We start from the raw sequence: 27,319 nt of genomic DNA, 5'->3' as shown, positions 1-27,319 counted from the left end.
AAAAGCATAATTTCAGGACAAAAGAAAATAGTCAGGAAATGACAACTTACTGATGAACCGAGGGAAGCAAAAGCAACAAGGCTGTACTGCAGACCAAAGAAGTAAGCCAATAGTTCCTAGGGAATTTAATAAAGTAACCAAGAGTGTGTGTGTGTGGGGGGGGGGGAAGGCGTAAATTGGTCAGAGTGAACCGTACCCATATGACAGAGAAGTTGCCAATTAAACAAATGAAGCAAATGAATTTTGATTTGATTTGATTTGATTTAAGAGTTCTTGGCGCAAGAGCTACTGTGGCTAAAATGCGCCTGTAAGATTTAATCTTTCGGTTTTGTTCTAATTGGTATATTGCTGCTAATAATTTCCAAGAGTAATAGATAATACTTGGTTTTATATTTGATTATAGTAATTTATTTTCTTGAGGAACTGAAAAACATCTGGTATATTTTTTCTATCTTCCAGTATGGTTTTGAGAGTGAGAGGGTGATGTTTGTTTAGCTCCTTGAAGGAGTTTCGGCGATCATCTGCAAAAGCTGGACAAGTAATCAGTACGTGTTCAACTGTTTGTTGTGTGTGACAGATAGGGCATAGGGGGGGGGGGATCTTCTCGCAAAAGATAAGAGTGACTGAAATACGTGTGTCCTATCCTTAACCTAGCAAGTATCACTTCATCGCGCCTATTTTTCTGAATGCTGGATTTCCATGGCTGGAGTAATATTTTAATCTGATGCAATTTGTTAGTGGTAAGTACTTGCCATTGCTGCTGCCAGTGATGTTTCCCACTGCGATCAATAACGTGTTTGTAGTCAGAAAAAGAGATATATTCTGATGCAGAAATATTGTTCTTGGTTTCTTTAGCAGCTCTGTCTGCTTTTTCGTTACCATGTATTCCGACATGGCTTGGGATCCAGCAAAATCTAATGTTACGATGTTGTTCAAGGAGTTTTGATATTTTGTATTGAATCTGCTGTTGTAGTGGATGTTTGTTAGAACTGATATTTTGTATTGCCATCATGGAACTACGGGAGTCAGTAAAAATTATGCTGTTTTGAAAACTTGAATGGTCAATTTCGTTTAATGCTAGCATAATGGCTTGCAGTTCTGCAGTATAAATGCTACAGTCTTTGGGGAGTTTTTGAGCCAATGTGATGTCAGAAAAGTAAACTGCCGCTCCCACATGAGAATCAGTTTTGGATCCATCTGTATATAGAAAGCAATGATCTGAAAATTGTGCCTTATAAGCAGCGTGCAGCTGTTGATGGTTTATATGAGAAAGGGTTTGTTTTCCCCAAGTGTGGAAGGAAAAGTCGCATAAAGGTTGTCGGATTATCCATGGTGGGGTAGACTGCTTCGTCAGTGGAATTATGTTATCCAGGTTAAGCTCTCTACTGAGAAGAAGGTTTTTTAATCTCACATTCGCAGGTTTATTGATTCTTTGTTGTTGCTGATAATGTTGTTCCCATTCAGAAGTAAAAAGAGTTTTCTGTAGAGGGTGGTCTGGTAAGGATTTTATTTTAGCTGCGTAAGAGAGTAATTGATTCTGTCTTCTGATTTGCAGAGGAGGTTCTTGGGCTTCAGCGTACAGGCTCTGCACGGGTGAGGTGCGGAAAGCTCCAAGGGCTAAACGGAGTGCGCAGTGATGTACCGGGTCGAGCCATCTCAGGGCACTAGGTCTTGCCGAGTCAGACTGGGGCACCATAGTCTAGCTTAGACCGAATGAGAAGGCGATATAAACGTAGTAGGATTGTCCTGTCTGCTCCCCAGGATAAAGCGGATAGGACCTTCAAGATGTTCATTTTCTTCAAACAGTGGACTCTTATGTGACTGATATGCTCTAGGAAAGTCAGTTTTTTGTCAAAAACTAATCCTAAGAAACGGACACTATTTTTAACTGGGATGATCTGTTCTTTCAGCCTGAGTTCTGGGTCAGGATGGAGATTCCTTTTTCTGCAGAAATGTATACATGCAGTCTTTTGTACCGATATTCTATATCCATTTCTTTCTGTCCATTTTATGACTCTGTTAATGGCTACTTGCAATTGCCGTTCTATTGTCCTCATATGCTGCGCTTGATAAGAAATGCTGAAATCATCAGCATAAACAGTTGTAAAAATATTGTTTGGGATTTGTTCTATTATTGTGCTGAAGTGGATTGCAAAAAGTGTGGCACTAAGTACAGATCCTTGAGGGACCCCTTCTTCTTGATAATATATATTAGAAAGTGTATTGTTCATTCGAACTTGGAAGGTCCGATTCTTAAGGAAGTTATGTATGTAGAGGGGTAGATGTCCTCTAAGGCCAAGTTGATGTAACCTTTTAAGTATACCATATCGCCACGTGGTATCATATGCCTTTTGGATATCAAAATTAACCATGACTTGGTGTTGTTTCCTGAGAAAAGCATTTCTTACTTGATTTTCCAGTTGTATAAGTACATCCAAGGTACAGCGATTTTTTCTAAAGCCAAATTGTTCTGAGTTGGGAAGACCATTATTTTCTAGATACCATGTTAGTCTATTGTTGACCATTTTCTCTAAGATCTTGCCTAAGCAGCTAGTCAAAGCTATGGGACGATAGCTCTGTGGGTCTGATAGATCTTTTCCCTGTTTTGGGAAAGCTAGTATTATTGCATGGTGCCATTTGCTTGGGAAAGAATTTTCAAGGTATATTTTGTTGTATAGATCTAACAGGGCTAATTGGGACTGTTCATCTAATTGTTGTATCATTGCATAGTGGATTTCGTCAGGACCGACGGCACTGTGTTTTACCTGTAGCAAAGTTTGTTTTAGTTCTGCTACAGTGAGCGGCAAGTTGTATTGTTCACACTGATTGCTAGAAAAGTTTAGTTTTATTTTTTCGGCCTCTTTCTTGTACGTTTTGAAAGCAGTGGGGTATGCACAATTAGCAGATGTATTTGAAAAATTTTCACCAAGCACATTGACTATATCTAAGGTATTTGTAACCAACTGTCCCTTCCAACTTAGCAATGGTGAGGGGTTTAATTGAGAACTGTTTGACATCCTTCTGATCTTTTTCCAGATAAGTGTAGCTGGTGTGGAAATAGTTATAGTGGATGCAAATTTCATCCAAGCAGCTTTTTTGCTTATTTTTTGTACTTTCCTGACCTTAGCTCTGGCTCTCTTGAATTGTATCAGATTGTCTGTTGTTGGATTTCTGCGAAAGAGGTTCCAGGCTCTATTTCTCTCTTTTTTAGCTTCCCAGCACTCTTTGTTCCACCATGGTTTTGGATATATTCTAATGTTAGAAGATGTTTTAGGTATTGTCTTTTCCGCAGCTTGAAGCATACTATCAGTAACATAGGCTACCGATGTTTGTACTGATTCTCGTTTAATAATGTTGCAGTCTAACTTGGCTAGTAACCTGAATGTTTCCCAATCTGCATCATATATTTTCCATCTGGGGTGCCTACTGGCTTGACATGGCGTTTTCTTCATGATTTTCAAAATAATGGGGTAGTGGTCACTGCTCAATGGAGTCTCGTGCACGCTCCATTTAGTCATAGGGAACAGTGTTGGGGAACAGATTGATAAGTCTATTGCAGAACTGCTTTTTGATGGAAGGTGGAAATATGTGTGTGTGCCGTCATTTAAAATCATTAGGTTGTTATCGACAACTAATTTTTCTATTTGCTTACCCTTTTGGTCTATTTTGGGATCGCCCCATAGTGGGTGATGTCCATTTAGGTCACCTAAGATACAGAATGGAGATGGTAGTTGAGTGATCAGCTCTTCGAAATCCTTAAATTGGAATTCTTGATTAGGGGGTAGGTATATTGAGGCTATGGTAATGTTGAATCCTATTGCTAGACGGACTGCAACTGCTTCTAATGGTGTGTTCAATGGTATTGTTTGGGAAGGTACATGTCTGTTAACTAATATTGCAACTCCTCCTCTCGTTGTTCCATTCGTTATGCGATCCTTTCTATATATGATATAAATTTTGATTATACTATTGTCCTGTGGTTTTAAATAGGTTTCTTGTAGGCAGATACTTAGTGGGTGGTACTGGGTGATGAGGTCTATAACATCATTAGTGTTTGAGCGAAAACCTCGACAGTTCCATTGGATAATTGTACCTGTCATTTGAGGTTAGATGTTCCCTCGGATTGCTTCCTTTGGGCTGATTTAACTTTGTCTACCTTGGTTTTGTCTTTCTTTGAAAAATATGGTCTACCTGTATCCATTTCTTCTTCAGTGAAGATTTCGAGAATTGGTTCCTCTCCTTGGTTTCTTGCATCTGTATCCATTTGTTCTGCAATCTTTTTTCCTGTATTACCTATCTTTTCTTTGTTTCCTTTTCGCCTTACATTTTCTGAATTATCTGGTGGGAAAGATAACGGAGTATTGATAATCTTTTCTTGTTTTTGTGATGGAGATGGTTTGTAAAACTCACGAACCCATTCTGAGATGGATTCTCCTGGGGGGGATTGTGACATCCGTTTGTGTGCCACGACATTTTGAAATGGGTAATTTAATTTCCGGAGCCTTTTTGGTTGTGGTAATCTGCGCATAAGAAGGTTTGTTTGCTATATTTATTGTAATCGCCTTTTTAGCTTCCTGATATGAAACTCCATTTTCTGCTTTGTATTTTTGTATCATTTTTTCCTTCTTCCAAATTTCACACTCCCTTGAGTATGCAGTATGTTCCCCTTTACAATTTACACATTTATGATTTCCAGCTGTGCAAGTAGAAGTGGCATGTTCTTGCGAACCACAGTTTGCACATGTTAATTTTCCTCTACATACTGTCTGCGAGTGACCAAACTTCTGACAGTTGAAACAACGGAGAGGGTTCGGGATGTACGGTCTTATATTGCAGTGTAGATATCCAGCTTTTACTGATCTGGGTGCTTTAGGCGTGTTGAAAGTGAGTATCAGATTCCTGGTGGGGGTGATTATCCCTTCTTTTTTAATTGTAATTCTTTTAACACTAATGACTCCTTGTTCCTGAAGCTCGATTTGAATTTCCTCTTCGGGCACATTTAGAAGGTCCCATTCCGTAATGACACCTTTTGAGGTATTTAATGTATTGTGTGGGGATACCATTACTGGTATTCCTGCAAAGGTTGTCATTTGTTATAATTTTTCGGAGTGTTTAGTATTGGCTGTTTCTACCAATATGTCGCCTGATTTTAGTCTTTTAACTTGTTTTGGTGGGCCAACATAACTCTCAAGAGTCTTTTGTATGAGAAAGGGTGACAATTGCCCTACCGCTTTCTCAGTATTTGAATGGATAATAATGTATGTTGGGGAAATTAAAACTTTAACGTCTGTTTTTAATCTCTTTGTGGAGACAGAGTCATTTGTATCGCCTTTTCTGATTGCCTTAGAGGTGTCTCCGAAAGAACTAGATTTCTCAAATCTTGGGTCAGTTCTATTCGGGTCCGTTGACCCAGTGGATTCCTGGGTATTGGAGTCAGTTCGCTCCATTTCGCCCTGGAAGGGAGAGCTTTTCCCTTCCAGGTTACCAGCCCCGCCACGTGGAGGCAAATGAATCAGCAAAGGATATTGATAACAATATTGATATTAACAATGTAATTGCTGGTTGATCTCTTTTTACATTCAGGCTTGTACATGTGTAGTAACATATCTCCTAGCTTCTGTTGTGTCTCACGGTGTTGAAAGCCTGTGCCCATGGATTGGCTAACTTTGGGAGTATTATATTTTTGTCTTGCTAACTATTTGGTCATCTTTATTATTTTAAGTTAAGTTCAGTATGATATTTGTAATAACAATACCATTACTGACTTAAACACATGAGGCATATGTCCAGGGTCCTACTTTTGGTACAGGTTATGCAACCCTAGACTGTCTGAGCACTACTATACATCCCTTCTTCCATTTACTTTCTGCTGTTCTTAAACTCTACATCTTATATCTCGTACACAATTAGGCTGGCCGAAAGCAATATTTGAGATACTATTTTTCTGCTATCGCTCCTTTTTTTCTCCTAAAGCAAAGTTAGTCTTTTTAATGCTACTTTGTCAGGCTAGATCTCTCCCCTTTGCAGGTTCATTTGCCTCATTTGTTTAATTGCTGACTTCCCCATCACATGGGTACAATTCACTCTGACCAATTTACACCTTCTTCCCCTCCCCGACACTTGGGGTTACTTTAGTTATTATAAATTTTCTGGGAACTATTGGCTTACTTTGGTCTCTATTACAGCCTTGTTGCTTTTGCTTCCATTGGTTCGTCAATAAGTTGTCATTTCGTGACTTTTCTTTCATCCTGAAATTATGCTTTTTTTTGTTAAATTTTACATAGGATTGTTTGCTATCTTTCTTTCCCCCCCCCCCCATTTAATTCTTTCTTTAACTGTAATCATTTGGTTTTAATTTTGGCATAATTTTGCATTTTACTTTTTATTAATTTAGTATTATATTGGTTTAGTTTTTTTATTCCTTTTCTATCTGGTCTCTGTCGGGTAAGCTATGATGTATACATCTGCCACGTATACATCATAACAGAAACAGAGACTGCTTACTGCTGTGCTTCCTTTGGTTTTGGCTGCCGGCCCTTGATGACATAGTTAAAATCTTAGGACATACAGCATTAAGTAGCGCTTATATATTTTCATTTAATTTAATTATATAAATTTGTTATGTGATCTGCTTTTATTTTTCAGGCTCTTAATTTTTTCCATTGTTGCCATACCTGTCAGGTCAACGCCCCTACCCATACACTAATCTATTTTCCTATTTCATTATGGTAGCTGGGCATTTCTACTATTACTGTCCCAGATCCATATTCCATTCTAAGATTTTTTTTTTCGTTCTTTTTTAGACTTTCCGTATATCAATACAATCAGTCCTCGTATAACACGTATTTACACTGCATGAATTCAATCATACACGATTTATAAATAGGGGAACGATATCGTATATAACACAAACCGAATTCGCTTATGCGTGATTCGCCTTTGTGTTTACAAGAAATGGCAGTCGGACGCGGAATCACCCCAACCGAAGCAACACGATAGGAATGAAGAGAAGATTCTGAAAATGTATTTATGTTTTTTATATCAGTGAAGGGGAAACACATTTCACAATAATAAAGTAAAATTTCAGCTATCGGTATTATCGCAAATGCAATTAGATCGAGTTTACTACCAGTTTATAACAGATTCCACTAGCAGGAACGCAACTGAAAATTGTTTTTATTATTTTATGGTAGTAACCCCCAGAAATGTGCTTTAGTAAAATGTGAGCTAGTGAGATGTTAACAGAGTTGTCTCTGCCTTTACAGTGTTGTTTATTCAGCTGCTACACGCACACAGCTTCATGTGAATCAAGCGTGCCTCCTCATTTTGTAATTATGCTTTATTCCCTAAAAATGAGTAAAATACTTAAAAGGTGTGAAAAGGAAGCGTCCTGGTGAAGACACTACAGATTCAGAGAGAAAAAGAAAAAGCAATATCGATAAATAGAGGCGGACTGGGTCAAAAATTCTTAGGCAGGAAAATTTGTAGTGGCCTCACAATAGCGTTTATGGCCAAAATCACACCGGCCCACGGGGGTTTCCCTGATAAGGCTCATGGCCAGTCCGCCTCTGTCAATAGAGAAAAAAATATGAAATTGTGAAACACTTTGAGCGAAATGAAAGACCATGTGATATTGCACATGCTACAGGCCTAAATGAGGCAACGCCGAGAATTACAACAAAGAATGCAGAAAAATAAAAACTTTCACAGCAAAAACAACTCAAAGTGTAATTAAAATCCATTAGATTAAGACACAAAGAATTGGAAGAGATGGAACGGCTGTCATCTGTTTGGATAGAAAATCAAACAAAAAACATGTTTGCTTATGATAGAAGCAAAAGCATCAGCAATATTTTATTATGTAATAGTTGTATTAAAATACTTAAGTATTTTAATTATGATTATTTATTGTGTTTGGTAATGTTTTGGTTATAAATGTGTGTTCAAATCTTGGGTGGTCAGCACCTAATTCTATTTTTTCCCATAGGGTCTGTTGTTCATATTGCACGAGAGTTTCTAGGAACACAACTATCGTGCTATATGAGGACTGACTGTACAACCTATTTTTATTAATTATATAACACACACATATATATTTTTTTTTTCCCCCCACTCATTCATCCTTTTTCTCACACACCAGTGGAGATGCAATGGTGTGTAATGTAAATTTAAATACTAATGCATAATAATTAAGCTAAATAAGAAAGAATATAAAAGATTAAAACCAGGGTTAGAGTGTACCTAACTACTTACTCTTTCATTCATTCTTATGGCTTTCATTTCATTTGTTCAACTCTTGCTTTTCTGCACTGCACTCTCTGGTTTTTTTTTTTTTTTTTGATTTGGTAGTTATTGGCGCATCGGCTTCTGTGGCCATATTGCACCTCCCAAGGTTTTTGCAGTACTTTGATCCAAGCCCGAGGCGGGAATCGAACCCGCGACCTTTGGGTTGCCGGGTAGGTACTTTACCCACTCGGCTAGCCCGGTCGGCGCACTCTCTGGGCACCCCAAGTTACTATCATTCTTCAGTTGTGGTGCACGCCTAGCCACAAATTTTTGCAGGGCAGGGGAGAATGCAGAGATAGTGTTTGTGTTGTTAGTAAATGTTTCTTAGTATATATAAAGAAATGCAAGTTCCACACATTCCCATTTACCATTCACTCATTGACTCTACTTTCCCTCATGCTGGGTCGCTCTTTCTTTCACCAAAAGTGAAATTTATTTCCTTCTACCATAATTCCTAATTCATTCTTTTACTCCATGCCCAGCCTATTCATTCTGTCTTTCATTCATTCATTCATTCATTCATTCTGTCTTTCATTCTCGTTCATTCATTCATTCTGTCTTCTTTCATTCTACATTGCATTCCCTTGCTACTAGCTTACTGATATTTTTCAGCTAATCTGCTTCCCTGGCTGCCTGCACATCTCCCAGCACGTGTTTTATTGGGAAGAGACTATCACCTATGGGTGAAGTCCTTCCAAAACTGAATAACGTTGAGGTTGTTGACACTGTCCATGGCCTCAAAGATTCGGCCCATACAACTCTTCATGTAGTTGGCCGTAGAAGCCTTGATTACCCCCTGGTCGAGCAGCAGGTTAAGGGATAGAAAGACACCTCTGTCTTCATTTGCATCATGTGAGAGTCCTGGGACATTGTCTAACACAAGGGGAACTTTAAATGGAAGGCCCTTTTCCTCCAGGTATTCCTTGACTTTGGGAATGAAGCAGTGGTGGAACCAGTTCAGAAAGAGGTCCTTTGTCATCCAGGCTTTTGTATTCTACATCCAGTACACAAGCAATATATTCTTGTTACGTCCTCTAAGAGCTCTTGGGTTATGCGTTCAGAAAATTAGGAGAGGCTTTGTCGTGTGGCCTGCCATATTGATGCAAACTAGCAGTGTAACTTGATCTCATGCAGCCTTGAATCCTGGAGTCTTCTTCTCTTTGACAGCTGTACAGGTGCAATGAGGCATCTTCTTCCAGAATAATGCCACCATCTCATCGACATTGAAAACCTGTTCAGGTTTTCAATCTCTTCTCCTCAATGAGCTTCTTGAGTTACGCAGGGTAGGCCTTAGCTGCCTCATATCAGCTGAAGCAGACCCTCCCGTAATCCTTGCATTACAGAGTGAATAACGGCTTTTGAATTTCTGGAACCAGCCTATGCTGGCAAAGAAAGTGGTTTCCGTTGTGCTGCTGGCACAGGGGGTTGCTGCTTAAATCTGTTGAAAACAATGAGGGCCTTAGCAGAAATCATACAGATGTTCACAGGTAAGTTTTTCTTGTGCTGTCTTCAACTCAAATAAATAGTGAATTCTCCATTTTTAATATCACTTTATCATGTACATAAGCCGCATATTTAGCAGTAAAAATTCCATCAGTTTGCACTGCCTCTCTGATCTCAGTTTCTTTTTTCCTTATGTATCGTACTGTACTTTCATTGATACCAAACATGCGGCCTATGGCCGCATATATGACTCGATCTCAACATTTATCTAGAATCTGCACTTTCTCATTCAAAGTCTGCACTTTCTTGGCCCTTTTAGGTTTTTGTCTGCCACTAGACGCCTTTCATTTAGAATCAATGGGTATTCACATTAAGCTCAGTAATATTTTAAGCACAAATGGTCAACACACAAAGGTCACAAGCCATTCTACTCAGATGACACTCACACTGCGAGAATGAAGACATGCATGCCCACCTTCACTCAGGGTAAATGCAGTGACTAACAGCCAAATTTTTAGTATAAATTTTGCGACTGCCAACATGTAAACATGAATCCGCAATTTTGGAGACAATCTTATTGCACTATCATAAAACACACACACACACACAGTCGAAGCTCTTTAGAGTGACCCTCTTTTTAACATACCACACATTATAACATCCTATGCGGTTGGTCCCAGCCAATTTCTCATTAATCTAATGTTATTTTAAGAACAATCAATATAATACCCTTCCAACATAACAACAGTTTTCTCATTCTCCTGGGTATGTATCAGATTGAAATATCATAGTACCTCACCTCCATATCCTATGGTGGTCAGTCTGAAAATGTTCAATTTTCCCACCTTCATTAGGTTTTATGTATGTAGTACTATTTTTCCGTAGCCGAGTGGTCAGGAGCGGGAGTGCAGTAACACACACTCTTTGAGTAGACCGGGGTTCAAGCCCCTGACTGCTGAATACGGTCGATCTGCAAACCCGCACTGGACCAGCGTGGCAGATTATGGTCCATTTCCCTCAGCATGAATTGTTGAGGAGGCTTCCATCCTTTACCTTACTATATTTTGCGTAGACATACCAGTTTTTATCCATAGTGTGATAGTTCACCTTGCCATAAGCAAAATCTAATGCTTTGCATTCCTAAGAGAGTGCTTTTATTAAAATAAGATTAAAGAAGACATCACATACTACAGGTACATTGATGATGTACTTGTCATCAACTATGGAGATTTCGACAATATGGCTAAAAAAATTTATCACGAAGAATTGACTATAGAAAGAACCAACACAGAAAGCAACCTACAAGCCACCTACATAGATAGTCAAATCACAATAACAAACAACTTTGTATAAGCCAAACACTATGATAAAAGAGACCGGTTCAGCTTCTCAGATATTAAACTAACTGGGAAACTAAATTAGCCAAAAATATACATGGAAACATGATCAGAAACCAAACCAACAGAATCATACCCAGAATAGCCAACAAAGCATTATGGATTTGAATTTGAATTTGATTTTGGGTTTATTGGTGCAAAAACAACTAAGGCTATACTGCGCCAGGAAATGATTAAAATAACAATAAATATAAATTCTGGTAACCTTTAAAAAGGTTACCTCGTCAAACTGTTATTTTTATATATATATATAAATATGTATAAAGCAGTATAAGTTTAAAAATAAATGATCCAATTTATATATGTGTGTATATATTAATAGCTTGTAAAAACTTAAAAACTGCTGACACATGGTCGTTGTTGTCTGATAAAATCTGACTGAGTGTATAAGGCTCAGTCGGATGAGTAAAAGCGGTAAAATATATATTGCGAACATGCGTAAAATTAACGCAATCTATTAAAATATGCTTTATTGATAAAATGGTGTCGCAAGACTCGCACATAGGAGGGTCATCCGCCCTCAGCAAAAAAGAATGTGTCAGATGACTGTGTCCTATGCGGAGTCGAGCAAGAACAACTTCCTGGCTCCGATTCCTGCGCAGACTAGACAGCCATGTTTCTATTACAGGCTTTATTTGATATAATTTATTTGTTCTCTGTCTGTGCCATAGTTCTTGCCATTGGGAATATATCTTGTTGCGTATTATTTGGCTGTAGTCTGTATAGGGGACTGACAGGCAACGATTATGAGTGGGTGTTGCTGATTTGGCTGCAGCGTCAGCCAAATCATTTCCCTTTATCCCAATGTGGCTAGGAATCCAGCAGAAGTGGATATCAAACTTGCATTCATGAAGAGAATGTCTCTTCTGCTGAACCCGACAAAGAACTGGATGAGAATTATGTCTCGTACATAATAAAGCCTGTAATACACTCAAAGAATCGGAATATATTATTGACCTTTGGAATTGACAAGTTCGAATGTGATCCAAGGCTAGCTCTATAGCATACAGCTCTGCAGTGTATGTTTTTTTTTTTTTTTTTGGTTTTTAGGAGCATTAGCAACTAAGGCCATATTGCTCCGGGATATGCGGTGGTCATTCCCTGACCTTTCCGCATCCTCCGTATTTGGTGGTGACGGGCTCGAACCCCGGTCTAATCAAGAAGCGTGTGCTATGCACTGCTGCTCCTTCCCACCTGGCTACGGAGGCGCCTGCAGTGTATGTGCTGGATTCAGGAGGAATCTGCTGAGATATTATAGTGTCCGGAAAGACTGCAGCAGATCCTACGCACGATTCAGACTTCAAGCCGTCTGTGTAAACGGGCAGGAAGTCTGAGTGCTCAGCTTGGTGTGCAGAGTAGAGCTGCTGGTAGACAGATGATGAGTTCTCAGACTTTACCCATTTCTTAAAGGGAAAAGTCGTACAGTGGGGGATGAGCATGCCAGGGTGGAAGAGTTTCTTTTGGTGTTTGTGCCACCTTGTCTACCATGATGTTAAAATCTCTGATTAGCTCTTGGACACGAATACCAAAAGGTCGGTTATGATATGTTAAGCTCTGCCTTCAGCCGCTGAATCTCTTTTTCTTCTTTCCACCTCTGGCATGCTCGTGAGTAGGCCGGGTGTTCGCCTTCACAGTTAATACAGGTGGGTTTTGCGGCTGAACATGCTGTTGTTTCGTGGTCCTTTGCACCGCATCGAGCGCATGCAAGGACTCCACGGCAGGCCATTTGAGAATGTCCATACTTCTGGCATTTAAAACACCGTAAAGGGTTCGGAACGTATGGATGCACTGAACAGTTGATGTATCCAGCTTTTATCTCGTCAGGAGGTTTAGGAGAGTTAAAAGTCAGGATAATGCTCCTGGTTTTAACAATTTTTCCGTCCCTTCGCGCAGTAATTCTCTTGACGGCAGTAACTCCCTGTGGTTTTAATTCAGAGCAGATTTCCTCCTCGGTTACGTCGAGAAGGTCCCACTTCGAAATGACACCTCTCGATGAATTGAATGTTCTGTGTGGTGTCACTGTTATCAGGATTCCTCCGATTGATGTTACTCGGAGTAGATGTTCGGATTGCCTATCATTTTTAGTTTCAATTAAGAGGTCTCCAGAACGGAGCCTCTTAACTGATTTGGGAGAACCTGCTAACCCATCTAACCCTTTCTGTATAAAGAAAGGTGACATTTTACCAGTCGGTTTTTCATTGGTGGAGTGCATGATTAGAAACCGCGGGATAGGCCCTGATGGTAATTCAGTCCGCTGCCTCTTTGAAGCAATAGTGCTGTCAGTGTCTATATTTTCAGATAGGGACCGGGTTGGGGCCCCTGAAGAAATAAGTTTATCAGGATTCATTGAGGTTTTTATATTGTTCAGTGCCCGGGCTCCCCACCCACCACGGAGCCCAAAGGGACGCCCACTACCCGACATGCAATAAATGCGCTCGGGAGTGGGACGCCAGGGCTACCCAGACACTATACCCGCACCGCCGCCAGCCTGAATTCTGTCCCTCGGACCATGAGGGTAGGGGCGTGGCATTGACACGGTTGACCCTCGCAGACAAGCCTACTAGCTGGGCCTTCCAGGACCACCTGTCTTGTCGAAGCAGGGGCCAAAGTGGTGTACTGAAGCTGGACCCCTCAACCACCAGGATCCCCCTTTCCGAATTTCCACGGGCCGCAGCGCACGACAAAAACGCCGGATTCCATTGATGTAAGCCTGGAACCTGGGCTGTGGGCGTTGGATCCCAGTGATGCTAGTCTGGAAGATCAGCAGCATCACTGGAAGGTCCCCTCACCACGTACAGGTGCCCACGTCGAGGGGAAGCATTATGGAAGCTTTAATAAAACTGAAAGACACACTCATCAAAAACAATATACCTGACAATTACAGCAGACACTACATAAACACAGACGCACAAGCTAAACTCAAACAGCAACTTACTAACATTAATCCTAATAGTATATTTTCCACGGAACATAAACAGCTCCATTTAGAGCTGTAAATTGGGCCCCATTTGAACCCCAGGTAAATTGCACATAGGTGAGGCTCATCACCTATCCACACAGTACCTGGATGTCCAAAACCAAATCCCCACTAGCAGAGTTATTAACGCCATGAATGAAAATACACAGGTCATCATCACCGTGCAGGTATATTGCATTCCACTAAAACGAGATTTATGTACAAACACGGAATATAACGAGAAAATTGATAAACGTCGTGGCGAGATCCAATATTCCTTACATTTCGAGGGTACAGCTCTAAAACGGTGTTCGCAGGCCAGCCGCTAGTTAGTACACCGGACCGAACCTATTGGTAACTCTCTGGGAGGCTTCCGGATCAGCTAGTTTATAATCTTGCTACCTCTACTCTGCCAGATAGTGAATGGAGGGAGTCCGAGTAGTGTGTATGCGGGGAGCATTGCCAAGGCCACGTTATGTCAAGGATCTGGGTATATTCTTACCATGGGTACGCCATACCCAAAAATTTCATTACATCATACAGCATGTCCCACCCACTTTTTCTTACTATTGAATATACCATGAATTGTCAAACTAATAGAGCAAGCTTATCTGCAAAAAGATCTAAACATCCAAGCACTTCCTAATTCATTTCACAAATATACGTGGTCTCAATTCTAATCTCAACAATGTCCATTTCCACTTGCAGTCTGCCAAACCGCATGTACTTTTCTCAGAGAATCTCAGTTATCGGTTGATTCAACTACTGCTCATCTCAGATGCCCAAATTATTCGCTGTATGATTCCTTTCGCCTCAAAGGTGGTACTTGTGCATATGTATATTCTGATATTCCCTGTCAGAGACTTGGCAATTTGGAATCTCCTCTCTTTGATCGTCTCTGGCTTAAAATCTCTCTCTACATCATTGTGTCAAATTCATCTGTTGTCTCTACAGTTCTCCCAACTCCACTAATCGCTTGGAGCTCTTTGACTTCCTCTCTTTACAACTTGACTTTCTCCAGTCCAACTTTCTTAACAGTGAGGTAATTTTCCTTGGTGATTTTAATGTTCACAACTCCAGCTGGCATCCATTTTCTAGTGACACCGACCAGCTGGTCGAAATGCTGAGGCTTTTGCAATTTCTAATGACCAAGCACAGATTGTTCATTTACGTACAAGAATACCGGACAATCCTAATCATATAGCCAATACGGTTGATCTTTTTCTCACAAACAACCCTTCTAAGTACACGGTCGAAGTGAGAGGCCCTTTAGGCACTTCAGATCACAACTTGTGATTGTCTCCAATGGAACCTTTATCTCATGGCTATTCCCAACCTCGTGTTGTTTGGCATTACAAGAATGCAAAATAGGATGACCTGCGAGACTTCTTTTCTTCTTTTCCTTGGTCGGATTACTGTTTCAAAACTTCTGACGTCAACGTTTGCTCAGATCATGTCAGTGAAATTATTCTTGCAGAAATGGAATCCTTTATCCCACACTTCAATTTAAAATCTCGTCCTTTATCTAAACCTTGGTTTTCCAATAAATGTGCTAAGGCTGTTCAAGAGAAGAATGTTGCATATCATAATTGGCTTGTTTTCTAATTCTTCAGTTTCATTTTCTGCATACACCAAAGCTCACAAAAATTGTAAAGCAGTTATTAATCAGTCCAAACTAGAGTTTGAACAGGCTAAGAGTAGAAAACTTGCTTCTTGCGCTAATGGTAGCCGAGCATTCTGGTCTCTTGCCAAAGCTATTGGCCGCAACTTTTGCCCATCTCTGCTCCCAAATCTGTCCAAACCAGATGGTTCTGTTGTCACTTCAGCCAAGGATAAAGCTGACCTGCTAGCATCCCATTTTTCTTTCAGGTCATGTATTGATAATTTGGTAAAACACCTCCCACCATTCCCAACACTCTCCATTCAATGCCTCCTGTGGGCTTCCGTCAAAAGGATATCAGAAGGATTTTGATGAATCCTGATGCTAAGAAAGCTCCAGGTCCTGATGGTATTTCTCCACTTGTTCCCAAAACCTGTGCTCCTGAACTTACTCCTATTCTTTGCCGCCTTTTTTCACTTTCTTATTCCAAAGGTGTTTTTTTCCTTCTGCTTGGAAATTTGCTCATATTCAGCCAGTTCCTAAAAAGGGTGACAAATCCCTCCCATCCAATCATCGTCCCATTGCAATTACTTCTACTCTTTCTAAAGTAATGGAGAAATCAATTAACCACCAACTCTTAAACTACCTAGAAACCTTCTGTCTGATCAACGATGGCCAGTATGGATTCCGTCAGTGTCGATCCACTGGTGATATTCTGGCTTATGTTGCCCATTTATGGACTAATTCAATGGAAAGGTTCGGTGAAACACAAGTAGTTGCTCTTGACATCGCAAAGGCTTTTGATCGCATTTGGCATAAAGGTCTTCTAAACAAGCTTCCAACTTATGGTTTGCCAACTGTTTTTAGTAATTTGTTATCCAGTTTTTTGTCTGAGAGCTCACTGAGGGTGATGGTAGATGGCTCTCTGTCTTCTGACTTCTCCACTAATGCCGGTGTCCCCCAAGATTCAGTTCTTTCTCCCACTCTTTTCCTCTTGTATATTAATGACCTTCTTCCATTGACTGGAAATCCTATCCATAGTTTTGCCGATGATAGCACATTGCATTCCACTTTCCACTTTGAGAAACCTTGTCCTGCTCAATCAGCTTCAACTTCTCAAAAATCTGCTACCAATTCCTTAAATGCCGATCTTCAGGTAATTCTCCAGTGGGGCAATGACAACTCAGTTGATTTTAACCCTTCTAAAACTCAGTCTTGTCTTATATCTCGCAAAAAGGATTCTTCTGCTCCTATGCTTATCTTTAGTGACACTCCGATTTCTAGGCAAAATGATATATCTCTTTTGGGGATTACCCTGACTTCTAATCTCTCTTGGCACAAGCACATTACAAATATTGCTTCCTCTGCATCTAAAAAACTTGGTTTTCTCTTTCACTCTCGGTGTTACTTTTCTTCCAAACAGCTGCTCACTCTGTATAAATCGCAAATCCGCCCTGCCATGGAATATTGTTCCCACATCTGGGGGTGGTGTCCCCAAAACCTCTCTCAGGCTTCTTGATTCCATTCAAAAGAAGGCAGTTAGGTTAATTAATGATTCATCTCTAACAGAGTCTCTCCACTCGCTTTCTCATAGATGTACTGTTTCTGTTGAATGCCTCTTCTACAGATACTTTCATGGGCACTGTTCTTCTGAATTGGCTTCTATAATTCCCGCTCTCTCTTTCAAAACAGTCCGAACATGTGCCACCATCAGCCAACATCCATTTACTGTCCAACTTCAAACTCACAGAACCAAATTTTCATCATCCTTGTTTATTCATTCAACTGCCATTTTCTGGAACAACCTTCCTTCATGCTTATTTCCTGAAAATTGCAATCTACAGAAGTTCAAGTCCAACGTCAACAAATATCTTCTTTCGTCTTCTCAACCTCCAACCCAAGCACGGTACTAAGTACTATAGGTTCTAATACCTCTCGAGTTTGGGGTTCACATAAAAAAAAAAAAAAACCACAGGGTTAATATTCACAATAAAAGAGGCTATATATATTTGTAAATAGTTATCCCCAAGGGCATATACAGGGCTGACGTGCTTAGAAAAGCATTGCCAGTCCACCACCTAGGAAAATCATGTTTAATTTTAAGATCTATTATTTCAGTTTAATTTTAATACTACCAAGTCAATTTTTTCTATTTATTTCTATTATTTTTCATCTTTGGCTTAAATTGATATATTGTATCTGCTTCCCACAATAATACAAGCAAAAATATACAATTCCCCAAGCTTGAAATTATAACTAACATCCAGCCCACTCTCAGGAATGCAAAGCATTAGATTTTGCCTACGGCAAGGTAAACTATCACGCCACAGATAAAACCTGGTACGTCTGCGCAACAAATAGTACTAAACACATAAAACCTAATGAAGGTGGGAAAATCAAACATTTTCAGACTGACCACAACAGGATATGGAGGTGAGGTACTATGATGTTCAATCTGATACACTTCCCTGAATGTAGTACCACCCAGTTGGTACGTTTCTCATGGGTAGCAATAACTGAAGAGAAACGTACCAACTGGGTGGTCTTACACTCAGGGAAGTGGAAAGTGAAAAAACCTGGAGGTAATTGTGCAGCCATATATGAAGTTCGCTGAGCAGCGCAGATGAGCTGTCAGGGCAGGTCATGGAGTCTTGTCTATGATATAGGAATTTACTAGCAGGAACAGGGAGGTGATAATCCCATTATACAAGGCAATGGTCAGGCCACACCTGGAGTACTGTGTACAGGTCTGGAGGCCTCATTTTAGGAAGGATGTAGAGTCGCTAGAATGAGTACAAAGAAGGGCAACAAGATTGACGAGGGGAACAAAGGGGTGCACTTACCAAGAAAGGCTTAAGTTCTGCAAATTGCAGCACCTGGAGAGTAGGCACCTGTAAGGTGATCTGATTGAGGCGTATAAGGCCTTGAATGGGTTGAGCAAGCTGAATGCTCATGGGATTCTTTGTCTTGCTCAGACTAAGAACCTGAGGGGGCACAGTTTCAAATTGAGAAAAGATAGTTTTAGAATAGATGTGCAGAAATTTGCCTATAGCCAGCAGGTAGTTGATTGGTGGAACAGGCTTCCATCTTTTGTTGTGGAAGCTAATAGTCTAAATAAATTTAAGGCCGAGCTAGACAGGCATTTGGAACGAATGGAGGAACGAAATGGGAGAGGTTTTTTTTGGCTGATGCTGCATAAGCTTGCTTTCTTGCATCGTATGCCTCTACTAATGCTAATCTCCTATCACAGTTTGCTGTCATATAAGTAAACCACCCTGTTTATTTAAAATTAAGTACGTAATTTAAAAATTTACTCTCATTATTCCAAATTATTCACCAAGTAATTACCTAAAGTTAACCTAGCAAAACTGTTATAGAGATTACAGAAACGGGTATGTATAATACATTACTCTAGTAGGGCTATATGTCTGCTTAAAGCCCTTGACAAAGTAGCAGAGGTATGGCCATGAGGGAGAATGTTAATTTTCACTAACTTTTGCTAATTTTCTCCAGCTTTCTCTAATCTTCCTTAAATTTACATTAATTTGTTGTTTTTTTTATGTATTTATCTAAGTTATATATTTTTATATATAAGGCTATCCATACCAGGACTAGATTTATATATAACTTGCAGGTTGGTTAGGGTCACTACAAACCTATGCTCCCAAGTAGTACCATAATAAAGTTATAAAATTCTTGTAGTACTGTGATAATAGACTAAATATAAAAATAGCGAAATGCTTAAAGTGCGGTACTCACCTTGAATATAATCTGCAATAGTTTTATGAAAAGACTGATGGCTAAATATAAGGTGGAATGGTTAAGTTAATGCATTAAGGTGGGATGAGATTTAATTTAACGGAATTTTAAAATAAGCGCAAGGAAGCAGAAGTGCACTACTCCGTCCCTGGTTGTCATAAAGTAGAAAATAGTTAATCTCCAACATAAAAGAATTGATATTGCCAATAGTCGTGACGACAGACTTTCGTTAAGTTATAACGTCTTCAGTTGGCGGTGTTAAATGAGAAGTAACGCATGCTGTATTTTAAGGAATTTTCTATACTCTCGTGATGCTCTTTGGGACACGTGGGAATCTCAGATGTGAGAGATTCCAAGCCGAGGAAAGGTGAAAGGGAAGTTTTGCATTTTGGATATTGAGATTAGTATTGTGTCGAAACCATTCGATAACGAGGGCTTCATAGTGAAGAATTTTGTGGCTGGTTTTAAGTCTTATAATGGTGATAGCGGAGTCAATTAAAGGAGTGTGATTGTGGGTTTGGACATGAATGGTGAGTTCTGTACTAGCTTGTTCCGATCTAAGACTATTATAGTGGTAGTACGCGCTAGTGTTGGAGGTTTTGGTAGAACCAAACTTGGTAGTAGTACTACCAATATAACAGGCATCACAGTTTGGTTGACATTTAATCAAGTAAATTATATTGTTCAAATTGTTGGTTGGGTATTTGTGTGTATCTTGTAAGTGTTGAATAAGGATCCAAGTTTATTATAAGCTGAAAAAATAAGGGAGATATCAGTACCTGTAAACACAAGTCGGAATTGTCCAGCAAGTTCATTATGGTATGGGAGGATGATGCATATATTTGCGTTGGTGGTGGATTTTGGTGGATTGTTAATTTTACTTTTGGCAGTGGAAATAGTGTGTTGAATGAGTTGGGTTGGGTAGTTCCTAGCTGTAAATTTTTCTGTGAGGTATTGAAGTTCATTGGTTAAGTCATTTTGTGAGGTGCTATATTTGAGGGCATTATGTATTTGGTTGTATAAAACTGCTTTTTTTGTGCAGAGGGGGTGGTGCGAAGCAAAATGTAGGTATTTGCCTGTATGTGTATTTTTTCTGAAAATCTTTGTGCCTAGTTTGGTACCTGTTTTGTAAACAGTGAGGTTGAGAAAATTAATTTGGTTGTTGGTTTCAATTTCAAGAGTGAGTTTTAACCTATCATGTATTGAATTAAATTTTAAAAAGAGATTGTCTATAGGGGACCTATTGCCTATTATGAGTATGTCATCAGTGTAATGGGTGTATAATTTTATTTCTGGGGGAAGGGTTGTAGGATTTGGTTCTCTATTGTGGCTAGGTAAATTTCTGACAGGGGGGCAGAGATACCTAAACCCATGGGTAAACCGAATATTTGTTGGAAAATTTTATTATTGAATCTGAAATATCGGGCATCTAGTAAAAGCGAAGTAAGTTCAAGGATGTTATTAATAGAAAGAGAGGTACGTTTAGTCAAAGTGTTACCTGTTGTTAAGAATTTCCGTAAAGCCTGTAAAGTGTATGGGATATGCACGTTAGTATATAGAGATATTACGTCAAATGATGCTAGGATATTTCCATCAGAAATTGTAGTATTGCTTATTTTCTGAAAGGCCTGATTGGTGTTACTGATTTTGAATTCTGAGAATCTGATAAGAGGAGATATAATTTTAACTAAGTAGGTGGATAGATTTGCAAAAGCTGACTTACTGAAAGAGATAATTGGTCTTAATGGGTGGCCAGGTTTGTGTAGTTTGGTGATGCCAAACATGTGAGGAAGGATGTTGTTGCGGATTCCTATCTGTTGCAGTGTGTATAAATTGATTTCTTTATTAAAACCAGACTTAAAACCAGCCACAAAATTCTTCAATATGAAGCCCTCATTATCGAATTATTTCGACACAATACTAATCTCAACATCCTAAACGCAAAACTTCCCTTTCACTTTTCCTCGGCTTGGAATCTCTCACATCTGAGATTCCCACGTGTCCCAAAAAGCATCACGAGAGTATAGAAAATTCCTTAAAATATAGCACGCGTTACTTCTCATTTAACACCGCCAACTGAAGACGTTATAACTTAACAAAAGTCTGTCGTCACGACTATTGGCAATATCAATTCTTTTATGTTGGAGATTAACTATTTTCTACTTTATGACAACCAGGGACGGAGTAGTGCACTTCTGCTTCCTTGCTCTTATTTTAAAATTCCATTAAATTAAATCTCATCCCACCATAATGCATTAACTTAACCATTCCATCTTATATTTAGCCATCAGTCTTTTCATAAAACTATTGCAGATTATATATTCAAGGTAAGTACCGCACTTTAAGCATTTTGCTATTTTTATATTTAGTAGTACCATAATTTAATGAGTAATAATGTATAAATAAGTTAAGCACGTTTATAACCCATGCACATATAATGTCTAATTGTCACAGGACAATAGCATTAACGTAGGAGCCAATACGTAAACCACCCATTTTAACTATTTAATATTTAAATCTAATTGTCATTAGACATATATATATATGTCTAATGACATATATATATATATATATATATATATATATATATATATTTTTTTAACACATGCAAAAAAATAAATAAAAAATATTCAAAAAATTTTTTTATGAAAATCACAAAGATGTAATATGTTTGGAAGTTTCAAAAAATAATAATAAAATATTTAATTTCATTTATAGAGGGTCTATAAAATTAGCACTTGCAAAAAAGAAACAAAAAAATAAAAAAATATATATACAGCCACACCCTGACTTATGTAATACTCCACTTACGGAAATTGGACTTCACATAAGTTTTTTCTGGCCGGTGCAAATTTAAAAAATTCATGGAAACGTATTTTGCATCCCATAGGAATAAATGGAGGTATTGTGAAAATATCGTAATGTGAACCCAATAACACATTGTTTTTTTGTTTTTTTTTTGGAATTCATTCCAAGACCTCGGGAGTTGAAATTTTCGCTATATAACTAAGCTATTTATCTCTATAAAATGTCATTTTTAAATGGAAATTGCACTACACTTTCATTGTTATCATATATTCCGTTATAACAATCAATTTTGAAGGTTTTGTGATATTTTTCTAAAACAAATTTCTGGAGGTCGCTACCATAAAACAATAAAAACAATTTGCACTTTCCAGTTTATTGGGCTTTTCTATTAGTGAAATCTATTATAAACGGGTAGTAAACTCGATCTTACTGCATTTGCGATAATACCAATAACTGGAATACTGTGGGTTTTTACGTTATGGTATTATGGTGAAATGAGTTCCCCTTCATTGAAATCTTCAATCATAGAAAAAACAAATTTTCAGAATCTTCTCTTCATTCCTATTTACTTATTACAATGGTGAATGGAAAGGACCAACCAAAAGTGCAAGTGCTGGCAGTGCTAGGAAACAAAACAAAATTGATTTAGAAATGAAGATGATTAATTAAGAAGTAAGACAAAGTTTGTCATCTATTGCGCGGAATTAGGTCTCGCTGCTTCAACAGGGAATGCTATTTCAAAGAACAGTGCATGTATAAAAGAACATGTTACAGGATCAACGCATTTAAGATCAACAGTGATCACAAAACAGCGTTCAGGTGCTATATCGAAGATGGAACAGCTATGAATAATGTGGATGGAAAATTAGATTCAGAAGTGAGTACCCCTGAGTCTAATGACAATTCAAGCAAATGCAACAAGTATTTATGAAGATATTAAGGATTACTACTGCGAACCCCAAGCCAAGTTCGTGGCAAGCAACGGGTGGTTTAATAGGTTCAAGCACCGCACTGGTTTCCAAAACATTAAAGTATGCGATGAAGTCACCAGTGCCGATTCTGCAGCTGCAGAGAAAAACTTGCTGCCTTGTCTCCTCTCTTTTTTGTAATTTTATATTTTTTGTAATTTTGTACACTTTGTAATTTTTCCTGCACATGACATAAAAAAAATTGAATAAATAATTCTAATTACATGTTCGTCGAACATTTATTGCTTCAATCAAATTTGCAAGTGCTGCATAAGCATTTAGGGAAATCGACTTATGTAGAGTTCCACAGAACGCAACCCTTACATAAGTCGGGGAGTGGCTGTGTGTGTGTGTGTGTGTGTGTGTGTGTGTGTGTGTGTGTGTGTGTGTGTGTGTGTGTGTGTGCGTGCGTGCGTGCGTGCGTGTAAAAACACGTGAAAGAAAAAAATAAAAAATATTCAGAAGTGCACAAATTTTGAGGAATCTACCCCACGCAACCATTTGTCTCACAAGAACTTCACTCTGCAGCAGTCACAAGATGTAACAGCTGCAGATTGAAATTCTAAAATAACAAAAAACTGTTCAATGGAAAGAGGGATTACTTCTGACTGGGGCTAAAGATGTAACATATAACAGTATAGCATAGAGGAGAGTGGTGAATCGAAGGCTAATAATCCAAAATACTCCAGAAGGAATATTTGTACTATCATAGTGACCTCTACACTTACTTTAGTAAAACAGATCTGGAAGATGATAATGTAAGAAGATAAGTTAAATAGACTTGCTACGATAGCAAATGACACTTTTTTTCCTCGAGATCAATTTAACACCACTGGGACATGGTATTCAGAATATTTTTTTATTTTTTCTTTCGGCCACTTAATTTTTCTTTATCCACTTTACAATTGTGGCAAGCAACGGGTGGTTTAATAGGTTCAAGCATCACGCTGATTTCTAAAACATATTCTATTATGAAACTTGTTTCTTTTATTATCCATTGTTAAGGAATAAATTTTTTTGTTTAGCCTGTTATTATGCCAAAACTGTTGTTACGGGCAATTGTTATGTTTGCTCAATAGTTTGAAAAAGTCCTTGCAGGAATCTATACTACAGCTGAATAATTCAATTTTGGGTGACAAATGAGGTTATTCCTGAAGCTATCTCAGCAAGTTTCTACTTTTAATTATACCTAATACAGAATACACTTTTATATTAAAAAATTACTTTAGTATTAAATGTAAAAATGAACTCACCATCTAATAATTTCTGTACCTCAGATTTTATGCCTTCATCAAATTTTCTTTTTTTAATGCAAAACACAAGCTCTCCTAGCAATCTCCATAATGTGGTTACCTAAACATGACATAGAAGTACTGTTTTATTATTAAACACAAACACAAAATAAAAGTTCTATATTTACAGTGGTTACATTCTCAAAAATGCAAAAAATATCACAGTAATTTTAAGAGACCAAAAATAAATAATTTTCAAAATACAATAGAATATTATTTTATTTTTGATTTACAGTCTTCATGTTAGTTTGTTGCTGTCAGCAGTAAAAAAAATTAAGTAACTGCAGTGCAAACTGTAGTGAAGTTCTGTAAACATTGTGGTATACTAAACAGTAAAAGAGATGAGATAAAAATTATACTGTATTGGACCAGTTTCTTGCATATAGTTAGTTGGTTGATATGTTATTTAATGGCACAAGGGATGCTAAGGCCATATTGTGCCTAGTTTCATATAGAAAACACCATCCAACTAGTAATGTGCATAATCAAGAGGTGTTAATCGATTATTTTAATTATAACAAATCATTTGATTGTTTCAAATATATCATTTAAATGATTGATTCGATTATGAAAAATCATTAGGTTATATTATTTGAATATAATTCAATTCATACAATTATAATATCTGAGTGATATCATCTAGTAGCATCATTTCATCTAATTATGTCATTCTGTTATTTCATTCAAATGATATTTGATTATTTTTATCACTGAAATTGTCTCGATTACTAATCATTCGATTATAACCATCACACTACATGCAACTCTTATCCAAAATGGACTAACTCAGCTACAATATGAAAAAAAAAAAAAAAAAGATTTCCTGTCTAACACCATGCCACCTATTTGATAATGTGCAGACTGCTTCTACTACTCAGGTGAACAATGTGGCGGGCAGATACCCTGATATTGCAAACATGCCATCACATATATTATACCATAAACCCATATCATATTTGGGCTGGCAGGTACCCTGCATTATCAGGGTACCTGTCTGCCCACCGAAGATAAAGCCAACTAGCTTCGAAATGGTGCCGTCTAGGTGGTGATGCCCACTGAGAATAAATAACAGTAGTCTCCTCTACTAGACGAGCGTTATTTATTCAAAGTAGTGCAATACCTAATATCTCGTAGTGGAGGCAGCCACAACATGAGATAAAATTAAATGATGCCTTTACACTACGTATGTAGTTAAATTTATAGGTTAACTATGGTGTATCTATACCGATATTATATAATATAATATAATATATTATAAAACTTCAATTGCCACTCTTCAGCATATCTGCCTAATATTTTTAGATCTTGTTGTTGTTGTAGCAAACCTGTTTACTGTCATTAACCAACCTATGCATCATCACCAACCTTAGACACGAATCCCGATATGCCATCATCAGTGGCATAGCTACGTTTTTTGGGCTCTTAAGCAAGAAAATCATTTCAGCCCCTTATTTTTATTAGGTATAATATAAAAAAAATGTGAATCATTTTAATAACATAAATATTTTATTTACAATTTCTTTATAATTTTACAAACATCAAAAACATGAAAATTAATATTACAATATTATACTACTTCTTATTAAATACAATTTGACAAACAAAAAATTATACTATAGCTAATAAATTTAAGAAAAAAGTTAATGTTACTTTTAGCGCTTTTCCATTTGCGAAATCATTAATAAAATCCATTTTACTGGCATATTTATACTCAATAGCCAACATTGCAAGATAGCACAGTCTACTTCGATCAATGGCATTTCTTTTATAATCTTTTATTATTCGCAATTTACTGAATGATCTTCTTTTGGCAGAGGCAGCTGGCAGGGTAATAAATAACATAAACAAAGCAAAAATTCTGAAAAGTCAAATAAAAAAATTGTCTGATAGACATGTCTGCTGATAAATTTTGTTTAATAAGTGTGATTAACTTCATTCTTTCAAAACGAGTTTTAATTTGTATTATAATTTTCTAAAACAGTAAAAAGCACTGATTTAAAAAAACCAAACTAATCTCTATTCATCTTCAGCAGCCATTTTCAATCCACTGCAGGATGAAGGCCTTTCCAGTTCCTTCTGTTTTGAGCACTGGCCATCCATTTACTACCCAATAACTCATGAATTTCATCTATCCATCTCCGCCTTTGTCTTCCAGGTTTTCTTCTAGCTCCTCTTGGGTACCATTCTGTTATTTTCTTAGTCCATCTGTCATCATGTCTTCGAGTTGTGTGTCCTGTCCAAGACCATTTTAGTTCTTTAGTTTTGATAAGAATGTCCTTTACTTGAGTTGGCTGCCTAATCCATGTGTTTCTCTTCTTATCTAACAGTCTGATTCCCAATATAATTCGTTCCATTCTTCGCTGTGTAGTTCTCAGCTTCTCTTCCATTCTTTTGGTGAGTGCCCAAGTTTCACTTCCATAAGTCATGGTGGGAAGTATACATTGGTTCATTATTTTATGTTTCAGACAAACTGGGATATTGCTCTTCAGTATGTGACTATATTTCCTGAATGCTATCCATCCAAAATTTATTCTTCTCTTGACTTCCGGCCATTTATCATTATTACAGCTAATAACTTGTCCCAGATAAGCATATGACTCCACCTTTTCAATTACTGCTACTTCAATCATTATTTCCTTTTCTGTGGCATACTTGTTCATCATTACTTTTGTTTTAGCCATATTCATGTTTAGTCCAAAATCCTTACTAACTCTGCATAACTGATTAAGATTTTCCTCTAATTCTTTGGGATTGTGGTTTATTACCACAATGTCATCTGCAAATCGTAAATGGTTTAGGTACTCTCCATT

General features: G+C 38.0%; 1 protein-coding gene across 1 annotated transcript in view; it reads right to left on the bottom strand.

Moving 5' to 3' along the window:
* Positions 1-27,319, bottom strand: part of LOC150084581 (tubulin epsilon and delta complex protein 1-like) — a 203,771-nt gene that overhangs the window by 145,287 nt on the left and 31,165 nt on the right. Inside the window, exon 2 of the mRNA XM_090376295.1 lies at positions 24,471-24,570. Within this exon, the coding sequence (XP_090232421.1) occupies positions 24,471-24,570 (100 nt within the window). The remainder of the gene's footprint in view (positions 1-24,470; positions 24,571-27,319) is intronic.

This window comes from Mastigoproctus giganteus, chromosome 6 (genome assembly GCF_048544385.1).
Source record: "Mastigoproctus giganteus isolate SK-2022 chromosome 6, ASM4854438v1, whole genome shotgun sequence".
Lineage (NCBI taxonomy): Eukaryota > Metazoa > Arthropoda > Arachnida > Uropygi > Thelyphonidae > Mastigoproctus > Mastigoproctus giganteus.
This window is presented reverse-complemented; position numbering and strand designations above follow the sequence as displayed.